Raw genomic sequence first — 13,441 nt, forward strand, 5'->3', positions numbered from 1 at the left:
TGATCGATTCTTTGATATATATATATATATATATATATATATATATATATATATATATATATATATATATATATATATATATATATATATATATATATATATATATATATATATATATATATATATATATATATATATATATATATATATATATATATATATATATATATATATATATATATATATAGGGTATAGAGGTGTTAAAAAAAAAGCAGAGGACCCGATATGCATCCGACTTAAAAAATAATTTATAATTATGTAAAATCAATGTGAATACAAGACTTAAATTCAAACTGACCGGAAACACTTAATCAAATATAGACCTAATGATTCGAATTAACACCTCAAATTAGGTATACATACTTTGTTTTTAAAATCAAGCAAATGTGTTGAGCATGAACGTGTTTACGGCCCATTTGGTTAGTGGTACTAAATGGTGATAATAAGAATGACTTATAGTGTAAAATTTCATCACAAAAAAGTTTTTTTTTTTCACAAATTCCTATTACCACCTAATGCCACATCTCCCAATAGTAATGCATTATAATGAATTTTATGAAGAAAATGAAATGATTGAAGTTGGAAAAGCATGGACATTAAGGTAGCCAAAAGATTTTTCAACCAAAATTACACTAGTTTCATTCCCTTGACCACCATTTATTACCACCTACAAAACGGGTCGTTAGAGCAAAAACAGGTCATAACTAAGACCCGCACATGAAGTTATTATACTCTTAGACATTGTCTTATTCACTAATTTTATTTCATATATAAATTATCATTCACTAGATATATACTTTCTCCATTCTGAATTATTTGTTACAGTCGTCTATTGATACTATTAATTGTTCAAACTTATTTATATATTGTGGCTAATGTGTACCATAAAATATAGTCAAGTGGGATCTTGTTTGAATCGTTTAATCGCATATTTTCATAATATTAACTTTTTATTATTTTTATATGTTCATAGTTAAATATATAAATTATCAAAACAAAACACTGAATTTCATAAAAGATCAAATATAACAAGTGTAATGAAACGACAGGAAGTTTAACGTACATTTACTGCATATAGAGTTGGATAACTATGTTAGAATTTCAGAAAATAAGTCAGAGCAATCCGAATAAAGAGAAGATCGAAGAGGTAACCCACATATAAATCCAAATGAGGTATTAAAACCAACTAGTAGTAATATTAGGGGTTGCTCCTCACATTTATAAAAGTCAGATATATTATTTATTTTCTCCCATGTGTGACAATTGACATATGGGTAATAATGTTCACTTTGAAATATTTTTTTTTTAAAACAATCACTTAAAAGGGTAGTAAGCTATATATCGTGCCTACAAGTTACGCTAATTAGCAGATTAGCTGTAGCTAATTAAGCTCAATATACAAAATTATAAATAATGTATGAAGAGACTTCAGAATATAAGCACATTAACATAGAACAAGAAGTAAGGGAGGTATAATGGAGGGGTTTCCAGAAATAGAAAGTAGATCAAAAGGAGCATGGTTAACGTGGAAAGATCTATGGGTTACGGTGACGGACGAGAAAAGTAGATCCAAACCGGAGCCGATATTGAAAGAGGTAACGGGATATGCAGAGCCAGGAGAGGTTTTGGCCGTTATGGGTCCTTCTGGTTGTGGGAAGACCGTTCTCTTAGATGCCTTAGCAGGTAACATTTTCTTTGCTAAAGCCTATCTGAAAATCTTATCTCATTTACCTTCTGAGTTCTGAGCCGGTCCTGAGATTTTATGAAGGCGGGGCAAAAAATATGTTATGAATCCTAATTATACATAAAATATGTATTAATAAATACAAAATTATGATACTAAAAAATGTTACGCACCGATGTAGTTATCTTTAATTAGATTATCAATAAGGAATGGAAGTAATATAATCTTAATTTTCATCTTTTCAAAATTCACTGACAATTAATTAAATCTTATATAATCTATAACTATTACTAAAATAAAATACTTATGATATTATCACTTTTTAAAATTGCTTACTTGTCATAATCTCAACAAAAATTTTTCCTCCAATACTCAATGATGATGTTATTGTTACTACTATTTATATCTTTGACTTTATTACTTTCTAATTATGACTATAATATTTTTCATATTGGTAAATTTTATATTTTTTATGTCACGTCATTTAATGTATTAGAAAACCATATATATTATTTCTTGTTTTTCAATCATTTATAAGATCTTTTTCATTTTATTTTTTAAATGAGTATTATTTAGTGTATTGGATATTTTGATATGGTAAAAACATAATATACTTTTATTAGGATTTTTTGTTATTCATATAATGGGTTACTTAAATGCAATGTTTAATTCTAATATAATTTAGGTAGTGACTATCATTATGTAAGTCACTTTTATTTTTTTACGACAAAAATTATTTTTTTCGTTTAAACTTTTATAAAATAATTTTACATGTCTTTATGTTAAATTTGATTTTGAAATGTGTTATTAATAGTCGTAATATTTTATATAAATTAATGTGATATTTATTTTGTTAACAAACATTGAAATGTTATTTTTATTACAAAAACTCATAATTTTGTATTGTATATACTCTCTAAAGTAAATAAAATTATATTAAATGTATAATCAAATTTAAATTTTTGTCTTTTGTTGTGATTTATTTGTCATGAACTAAATTTTCACAATCATTTGCACGTACAATACAAAATATGATACAAATCATACGATGTATGTAATGTATATACAACTATTCAAAGTGAAATAAAATATAACTCTAATGTAAAATTTATTTCTCAAATTTTTAATTTTATAGTTTATACAAATATATTGAAAAGTTTAATAAAGTTGTGCATCGTACGAGCAATATATAATATTTTTATTAAAGTATTATAACTCCAAAATGATTATATAAAAATTCATAAAAGAACTCTATTTATCATATAAAAATGAACAAAAAGATTTAACACTCACAAATTTGATTCGCTCAAATCCAACATACAAAAAATCGATCAAATAAAAACAAAAGTAATGCATTACAAAAAAAAGATAACAAATTAAAAAATAAAAAAATAAATTTAGAAGATTAATCATAGAAAAAATAAAAGCAGCAAAAAAATTAGAAGTATTGGATACTAATTAGAGTTTAACAATTGAGCTTTATGTTATTCGCTTTTTGTTTGACAATCGTGCCTTTAAAATTCAATTAGTAAACAAGTTCACAATTTTCAATAATAGCACCTTGGTTTGGTGGTTAAAATGGGAACAACTTAATTACACAAGTTTTCAAATTTGATACATATAAAGAGAATTTTTATTTAACATTTTTTGTAAACTTTGAGTATAGACCCTTCTTATCCTTACGTAGGGCCGGCCTTGACTAAATATTATGACTTGTACCTTCGTACTATTTTATGGTCTAGAATGAACACACTGATTTTCACAAGCAGGGAGGTTGCGGTCAAACATGAGGCACAATGGAGACATTTTGCTCAATGGTCAAAAACAGGGTCTCGCTTTTGGTAATTCGGTGAGTAACTATGCTCTTTTGTTCGGTAATGTTAGAGTATATAATATATTTTGGGGTCTCGATTATTAGTTTAACTTTTTGGTTGAGTTGGTTCCTTGATATGGTATCCAGTATGACAAAAGATTACGAGTTTGAATCTCAACCACCCCTCATTTAAAGTGGATAATTCCGCACCGGGTATGAGGAGGGCCTGTAACGAATCCACACTTCTAGCCCAAAAAACCCTTGTGGGAGGGGGCGTATTAGAGTATATAACATATCTTGAGACCTCAACCATCAACTTAAATTTTTAGTTGAATTGATTTCTTAATAGTTAATAAAAACTTATAATTGTTTGTGGGCTGTGACACAAAACAATTCAAAATCAATATTAATCTCATGTCCCAAATAAATTGGCAACTATATATATTGTGCTTCAAATTTGAAGAGACAATAAGTAATACTAACCTAGATTGAGGTAATGGTCATAAATTCATAAACAGGTGATCGAAAGACTCTTTCCACAACCAACAAACGGACAAAAGCATTATTTTGTCACTTCTTGCGCACTAAACGTGTGGAGCAGTTGATCGCCATTTGTGGTCTACAAAGAAAAAATAATATTATATTACTTGGCAAGACATAAGCAGGTGTTTTAGAGTATATAGAATCGTCATTTGTCCAAAATATGTAGCGTCAGATATGAGTAGGGTCTGTACTGCACCTAAAAAGACCCTAACTTTTTAATTGCACACGGACCCACATCCATAGCGTCTGAAAGATTTAGACCCAGACCTAGACCCTTAGAGTCTGACAGGTCTAGGGTTTGGATCTGCGTTTAATATTATATTTTATTTTTTTTCCTGAAATTTTTTTAAAATATATTACAGAAATTTCGTCCATTTGTATAAAATTATTTAAACATTTCCATTAAGAATGATTTTGTAATATTTTATACTAATTGAACGAGCAAATATATAAAGTATTCCAACATTAAAGTTCTTGAAATGAAATATTCATCAAGTCTTTTGATTTTTAAAGTATAGATACAACAACCATATTTCAAATTACATGAACCGACAAAATTTTAAATCACGTAATATTCCAAAATATAACAAAGTTCTAAATTAAATAATTAAATATACATGATAATTAATATATAATTTTGAAAAAAAGTTGTAAATAGGTCTATGGGTCGAATCTGGGTCGGATTTGGATCTGAAACGTGTGGACCCAGACTTAGACCCAGACCCTAAGTTCTTGGACCCAGATTCGATCCGGACCTGTAGGGTCCAAAATTAGGTGGATCCATACCCTTAAATTAGGTTTAGTTCGGTTCTAGATCACTCTTAGGGTCCAAGATCCATGCCCATCCCTAACTACATCCACACTTCTAAGTACTGTCGTATAAAGGGACGTGTTAGTTTCAATCATAAACTTAAAGCAATTGGTTAAGATGCTTCTTTAACTTATTTATTCTTCCTAGAAACTAATAATTAGTAAATCCTTTAATTTGTGCATTGACAAGGCATATGTTGGACAAAGAGACATCTTAATGGAAACACTAACAGTAAGAGAAGCAATATACTATTCAGCTCTACTTCAACTTCCCAATTCAATCCCCAAATCAGATAAATTAACAAGAGCCGACATGGTTATAAACAAGATGGGTTTGGAGGATTGTCGCAATAAAATAATAGGAGGACGGACATTAACAAGTATAAGTGGTGGTCAAAGGAGGAGAGTTAGCATTTGTATGGAGATCATAAAACGACCCAAGCTTTTGTTCTTAGATGAGCCGACGAGTGGGCTGGATAGCGCCGGATCTTATCATGTTATGAGTTATATTATCAAGTTTGCGGAAGAAGAAGGTGTGACTGTTATTGCATCTATTCATCAACCAAATAGTGAAGTGTTTGAGCTTTTTCATAAGCTTTGCCTTCTCTCTTATGGAAAACTTGTCTATTTTGGTCCTGTCTCTAATGCAAATACGGTATGGAGTACTTGATTTTATATCCTTATTTTTTAAGAACATGTTTGAAATGAAAGTATTTTTGCATTATAGGGGTAGGCTGATGGAATCAGAGACAAATTCATAAGGGTATTTGGGTAGACACTGAAGATTACATAAATTTCAAAAGAAAATAAGTATTGAACAAGAGTTTTAGAAAAGCAATTTTGGACTGATAGGGTGTCTAGGTCTGTAATATGGTCAAATACTCTCATATCACAATTAACCTCAAGTCGCGTTAAAAGGTATAATTGTAGAGTTCGCGATCATGTCTACAATTGAGTAATATATATTTTCGAGTGAGCACCCATTGTTTTGAAAGTCGGTACTTATACTACAAATAAATGTTAAAATAGCGACGGCAAAGAGGCGATGATCACCTGTTCATTGACAATGACGACGGACAGGCAACGAAAAAGTTATCACCGTATGATTTCTTAAAAATGGCGACTGTAAATTATCATAGCCAGCTCGTCGCCACACTTTTTCAACGTCTTTTTTAAGAAAACAGTGTAAAGCAATGGCCATTTCCCATAGTCAATACTTATAAACAAGTGTTGGTGCTCCTATGAGCACGAGTTTGTGAAATGAGGTACCTTTAAAAGGTTAATATTGAGAGTGAATTAGTGTCTTCTTCCGATGGAAGAATAGAGAAATAATGCAAGGACGAAGACACATCTACAAAAGAAAGGGGTAATCTTAAGGAGATCTTTTGAGACCCCAAAAAAAGAGATATGGCCAAAAAAAAAAGTGCTCGAGTAAAAAGTGCACGCTAAGTGAGCTCGTGTTATTCTATTGATGTAATTGTATAGTAGGGATGGTCATGAAGTGGGTTTAGAGCGAGTCTAATTAGATCTGCACTTGGACCCTTTTAATTTTTAGTTATTCAGATCCGGATTTAGACCCTAAGGGGTCTAAAATTTTCAGACCCTCTGAATCTGATGGGTCTAGGATTTTTTATAGGTCTAAAAAATTTCTTTGATTTGTTAAATTTGAACCTTTTGTAAGTCATTATATTTTTCGTATATTTGTAAGAGAGTTATTATCGTATTTTCAAATACTTAATACTAATTTAACACCTAAAGCCGCATAGCGTCATCCATATACGCTTAAATTCTATTACAAACACCAGTTCGAGTCCATCAAATAGCATATATATATATATATATATATATATATATATATATATATATATATATATATATATATATATATATATATATTTCATTAACATTCACTTTACCTATATCTCGTTATTTTCTTTAACTTTCTCGAACTTTTTCTTTAGTAAAGTTATAAAATAACTTTGAAGGACGTTTACTTGCAGTTCTTCTCTTGGTATGGTTTCCCATGCCCAAGTATGAGAAATCCATCTGATCACTACCTTAGAACCATCAATAATGATTTTGAACTGGTAAGTGGCTACATCACTATATATGTAAAAACACTAAATTCCTTGTTTACTTTTTTTAAAATAATTAAATAGTGTGAATTATAATAAAATTGTAATATAGTTTAACTCAACGAACTACTTGACAATGTGATCATTATTGGTTTACATTTTTTTTCATTGTCAACATATGTAGGAAAATACTACTACACACACTTTATAAATGATGGAGATATCAATTAAAAATTATATGGCATGGAAGGAAAGACTTTAAGGGGTCGCTTGAATTGAGTATAAATATTTAAGGGAGTAAAAAAGTCAAAATAGTGAAATAAAGGTAAGTGTTGGTACAAATGAAGTAATTGAAATACTTGTGAAAGATTTAGAATGAGAATAAACTTAAAAAGATGAATAAAAAAAGGATGATGTGTACAAAATCATAATGCGTAATTTGATTTCGGTTTAGTCTGGTAAATATTGGATTTGTATTAATTTATAATGAGAGGTAACACCTCTATTTATACAAGAGACTAGAACTAAAATAAGGAAACAAAATATTAACCTAAACCTAAATAATAGGAAACAAAATAACCTTCATATCCTAAATATTAAAAAAGATCTTAACATCCTAAAACGTAATATTCTGAAATAATATCTTTATTTTATTCTACACTCTATTTTCATACACTCCCCCTCAAGTTAGGTCTCGGGATCACTGAACCGAACTTGCACAATAATTTTCAAGTCTTCGAATCCAATCGCCTTTAACAGAAAATCCGCCGGCCAGTTGATCTTTTGATTTAACAAAGAAAACTTTGATAATCTGTTCTGCAAAATTTTCATAATTGATTTTCAACTTTTCGGGTTTAGATAAAAGGAAAATAAACAAATTAAGTTGATTTATTTTATTATTTGGGTGAAGGTTAGAAAACTGATACAGGTATGGGTTTAATGAAACGGGTTAGATAGGGATTTGGGTAAGGTTAGTGGAAAAAGGGGTGTACAGAAAGTATTTTCCATATGCACCAATTTTCTTTCCTACCTCCTTTTTTCTCTTTCTTCCCGGTTGTTTTAATTTCTTTGTTACTTGCTACCTTCTCAACTTCTTTATGACATGTTGCCTTTATCTCACTTTCCTTCATTATTTTAAATGGACTGCCATTGTAAGCTTTGGTAGCCACTACAACGGTGGTTACCAGAGTTGCTTCAAAAATGCTCAAGTTTATCTTACTGTCGGTGTCTCCAATATTTCTCTCCCGCGACCTCTTGTTGAATGTGTTCATTCACGGGAGGTCGCGAAATTGGCCCGAGAAAGGTGTGAATCCAAGTCCACAATTCAGGAACAGTAGTAGTATAGCCAATAACACAATCAATAATGGTGGGTTCAAGACTTGTAAGGATCCAAGAGATCACCAATTTATCACTTTGGATCCATTGTTGATCTCTGGTGGTAGGAAGGGTGGCAATGATATGATTGAATCGTCCCCGATCATCAATTTCAGTCTGTATTTCTTTACACCACTTGGTGTAATTTTTGAAATTTAATTTTTCAGAAATTTTTGGCCAAGTATGAATTTTTTGTTGTATTTTTGGATAAGTTGGAACAAGTGTTGTTCCAAATGAGCCATAGAAATCATAGAAATCATTTGGAGAAAAGTATTCCTCCATCTTTCCCTAGGGTAAATTTATATTCCAATGTGAGGGGAATAATTGTTGTTTTATCCATTTTCATTACCTTCTAACCAATTTTTCCACCTTTCTTACAATCAAATTTCTTTAATTTTCTATCTAATTTAACTTTTTTTCCTACTTTGACTTTTATTTAACCTCTTAAATATTTACATTCAATTCAAGCAAGCCCTTAGACTTATAAATATACACTATCTTTAATTCATCGATGTGGGATAAATTATCCCAACACATATACTAATACTTGAAAAGTTGGTATTTAATGATCAGAAAAGTACTCCCTCCTATTCACTCATTGTGTCTCATTTGACTTTTTATTAAGTTAAATGGGACTATATGTGAAAGAAAAAAGTGTAATATATTTAAATTTTAATAGGGGTAAAATGGATTTAATAGATGTAGATATGTGAAAAGATTAAATTTCAGTAGGATTAAATTAGTAAAGTTAAGATACTCAAAATAGAATTGACACATTTAGGGTGATTTGACCAAATAAAGAAATATGACACTTAGGATGAATAAAAGGGAGTATAAAATAAACATAAAATTCTTGTATGAGACGGTCTCACCGTGAGAGGCACCTCATACGTGAATTAAATAGCCTAATAATAGAAACTTTTAACATAATGGATCTTTTGTATGGACTTGTCTCACGGTGAGACGGACTCATACAACAACGACCGTAAAAAAAAATTCGTTTGGAGATGAGATTTTCATTCCTATGAGAATCAAAGAACACATGATATGAAAATTTGCACTAAAATCTGTTCCATTAACAACAAGCAGAGTAAGAATTTTTTGTTGAGCTTTATTTACTAAAACTTTCAGTATCTGTGACAGGAACTTGAAGGGAAAATTAGCACAGAAAATGCAATAAATTTTCTTGTGCGAGCATACAAATCATCCGAAGAGTATCAACAAGTTCAAACACGAGTATTCGAGATATGTCAACATGTAATTTTTTTTGGCTCTCAAATAAACAACTCTATTAAAATCTTAAAAACGAGATATGTCAACATTAAGAATTAGGAATAGTCATGTGTCTATGATCCTATTGAACCCATCTCTGTTTTTAGGGTTTGAATCCAATTTTTGATACCCAATGGATTCATGTTTGATTGGAGTCCAAAAGAATAAATGGGTTTGAGTCTAGGATTTTCAAACTCAAACCCTTCTCTATACCCATTTAATACCCAATCCACTCTAAACCCAACATATTATACAATCCGAAATAAATTTTAAATTCAATCTAAACCTAATACTATATTTATTTGAACTCAGTTTACACTTATATAATACAACCCATATACTAATTTTAGTACTAACAAAAACTTTAAAATGTGAAAAAATTTTAGTACGACTAATTAAATAAAAATCTATTTAGGACCCCTTTACGACTCTGAACCCATCAGACCCAGTGAGTCTAGGGTCGGGTCTTAAAATTTTCAGACCTTAAAAGTCCGGATATAGGTCCCCAAAAATTGATGAGCTTAGATCCTAATTCGATTGGATCTAACTCAAATCCGACTCAGGACTATCTCTAATAAGCACCCTTACATAGTAATGTGTCACATACCTTACTTATATACTTCTATAACACTATTTTTTAAAAAAGTGTTGAGTTAAAAGTGTTTTGGGTGAGTTGATTTTATGACCTGAGTCCTTTAGAGTTATTTATTATTTTTGTTTAATGTTGTTGTTATCATGCATACATAGGAGTACTTCATTAACAACTCTTAATCTCTACATGTGCATTAATTAAGAGTCATGTTCAATAAATTATTTTCTTAATATTTTAATATAGCCTTAAATAACTTTGGTTTACCTCAACACCAATCTGGTCTACTTAAACTATACTGTCAACAAAAAAAAAGCGCAAAAATACGTCTACTTAAAAAGATCAAATCCTCTCATCTAAAACCACTATAAAAAGAAAGGAAATTAACGTTGAATATGGTTAAAGTTCGATTATAATTGTGAGTATAATTGTGATTAGGAAGAGAAATTATATATTTATACCATACTTTTCAAATTTAGGAATGCCATCAAAAATTAGTTGCATTTTATATGGTTTATTTACTAATAACTTTTTGTTTGATAGGAATCCCAAATGCAAGAGAGACGAAGTGAAACAAGTTTTATCACGCAATCTCTTGTTCTGACTCAAAGGTCATTCATAAATATGTACCGTGATGTTGGTTACTATAGGCTTCGCTTAGGTATATATGTGGGAATTTGTCTTTTTCTAGGGTTGCTCTTTCGTGGTCTTGACGACACTTACGCATCAATTCAAGTAAGTGAAGTCTCTATATATGCAAAGATGTTAGCTAATTATACCCGCTATAATAATAAATGATTGAGATTGTATGATTATGGCAGTTTACCGTCAAAATCTACCACTATAAATAAAAATACGTTTTACTTTCTCATGAACGCGTTGCACTATATATGACAGGCAAGAGTTTTAATGCTCGTGTTCATTGCTGGATTCTTGACTTTCATGGCCATTGGAGGGTTTCCTTCTTTCGTTGAAGACATGAAGGTATGTTAAGCTATATCATCGAATATTGTTTTCGATTGTTTTATTGTGGTGATTATTTTTAAAAGTCATTAATAAAATAGTAATATAAAATTGATATTGTAGTATGCTACAAGGTTGTAAGAATTGTAAAAGTTAATAAAAACTTTGTTGAATATTGCTCATGTTACAAAACATTTTTCCAATCTCATAAAGAATTTTAGTGGTCGAATGTAAAAAAATGTGTCAAATCTCACATACACTCCTTTCTTGACTCCCTTCCTCTTTCTCACTGACTCAAAAAAGCGTGTTCATAATATAAATGCAACACAGATCATTTTCATACTTTGCGTTAAATATTCCACTTTAAATGAGGGGTAATTGAGATTCGAACCCATAACCTCTTATCACGCTAGCATTGATACCATATTAAAGAACAATCTCAACTAAAAGCTTAAACTGATAATTAAAGTCCCATAATATGTTATATACTCTAAGAATTTTGTGATCTATAATATTTCAGATATTTCATCAAGAAAGGCTAAATGGATATTATGGTGTTGGTGCATTTGTTCTTAGCAACACAATCTCTTCTCTTCCATACTTATTCATCATCTCCTTTATTCCCGGAGCAATAACATATTACTTATCTGGTCTACGAACACAATTCCAATACTTCATCTTCTTTGCACTTCTTCTTTTCGCCACCATGACATTAGTAGAAAGCATGATGATGATTGTGGCAAGCATTGTGCCAGATTTTCTTATGGGTATCATCACTGGTTCGGGAATTCAAAGCCTTATGATGCTAACCGCAGGCTTCTTTCGAACACCCAATCAACTTATTAAGCCTATTTTTAAGTACCCAATGTATTATATATCATTTGGTACGTATGCAAATCAAGGGTTCTTCAAAAATGAGTTTAATGGACTTGTTTTCTACAATGGTGATAAAGATCATGGAGAACAAATGCTTAAGGGTGAAGATATATTAAAAAATAACTTACAAGTACAAGTTAGCTACTCAAAATGGTTTGATCTTGCTATCTTGTTAGGTATGATTATGATTTATCGTTTTATTTTTTTTGTTATAATTAAGGTTTTTGAGATTCGCCAAAAACGATCTTACAAAAAAAGATAGGTTTTTTTAGAAGTTGAGTTTACTTTTTACGCTTGAAATGATTTAATTTGTTTGGATTCATGTTGTTGATCAAATCGTTTGATGATTAAATTACACTTTTGTGTTGTTAGAATAAAGACAATATTGGAATTATATATTTATATGTGTTTATTTAAATTGTTATTTGTTATTTTGGGTCGTTTCTTTTGTTGTTAATTTCATAAATAATTTTTCTATTTATATTATAAAGAATTTCTATCTAATGACATTTTGCATAAATACTTTATTCAAAATAAAAAGTTGACAATTATATCAGAAATATAAATTCGTGTCATTTTTTCAATGTCACTATATATATGCGACTAAAAGTTGATATTCTTGTAATGTCTTTCCAAAAAAAAAAAAAAAAAAAAAAAAAAAACTTATTGCAGCCTAGACCAGTGTCGTTCTTGACACTATATGGGCCCTATGAAAATTGAAAGAAATGGACCCTTTCTATGAAGGGTTGATTTTAAATTTTAACGAGTATTTGGAAAAATAACAAAGACAGATCTTATATATTATAAATATCATTTTAAATGTAGATATGTATCATATACTTTTTAATTGATAAAAGAACTAATCATAAATTACAAATTTTTAAATGTCTACTTCATTAACCAGAACTTTCAAATATTAGGGCCTTTTCTAATTATATGCCCTAGGCAAATGTTTACTTTATCTATGGTCAAGAACGACCCTTGCTTAGACTAGAAACTTTAAAATAATAAATATTTATTAATGTTAATTATATATATATATATATATATATATATATATATATATATATATATATATATATATATATATATATATATATATATATATATATATATATATATATATATATATATATATATATAACGAGAAAGTTGTTGAAGAGTGCTCAAGAGTAGGGGTCTTCAACGAGTGGGGCTCCTGTTTTGAGCCATTATTCGATCAATTTTTATAAGGATTTTGTAAACATCAGATTAAAAATGGGCCAAACTTAAAACGAGCTCGATTATAATTAAAGATAAAGCGAGGTATGAAAGGGCAGTCAAAAAACAAGCATTTGTAAATAGCATAATAGATGGATAATTTAATTATTATAAATGATAATGTCAATGACGATTATAAACAATTCTACAATTTGATTATAATAATAATAATAATAATTTAA

At 29.5% G+C, this 13,441-nt stretch overlaps 1 protein-coding gene across 1 annotated transcript; it reads left to right on the forward strand.

Annotated features, from left to right (window-relative positions):
• The first annotated feature begins 1,324 nt into the window (after nt 1-1,324).
• LOC130799240 (ABC transporter G family member 1-like) lies at nt 1,325-12,261 on the forward strand. The gene is made up of 8 exons (XM_057662347.1): nt 1,325-1,683; nt 3,454-3,533; nt 5,041-5,505; nt 6,851-6,937; nt 9,443-9,556; nt 10,704-10,895; nt 11,058-11,144; nt 11,644-12,261. Exons 1-8 carry the CDS (start codon nt 1,476-1,478, stop codon nt 12,259-12,261), a joined length of 1,851 nt encoding a protein of 616 aa, XP_057518330.1. The 5' UTR covers nt 1,325-1,475.
• Nucleotides 12,262-13,441: the final 1,180 nt, after the last annotated feature.

The sequence above is a fragment of the Amaranthus tricolor genome, chromosome 14 (genome assembly GCF_026212465.1).
Source record: "Amaranthus tricolor cultivar Red isolate AtriRed21 chromosome 14, ASM2621246v1, whole genome shotgun sequence".
Taxonomy (NCBI): domain Eukaryota; kingdom Viridiplantae; phylum Streptophyta; class Magnoliopsida; order Caryophyllales; family Amaranthaceae; genus Amaranthus; species Amaranthus tricolor.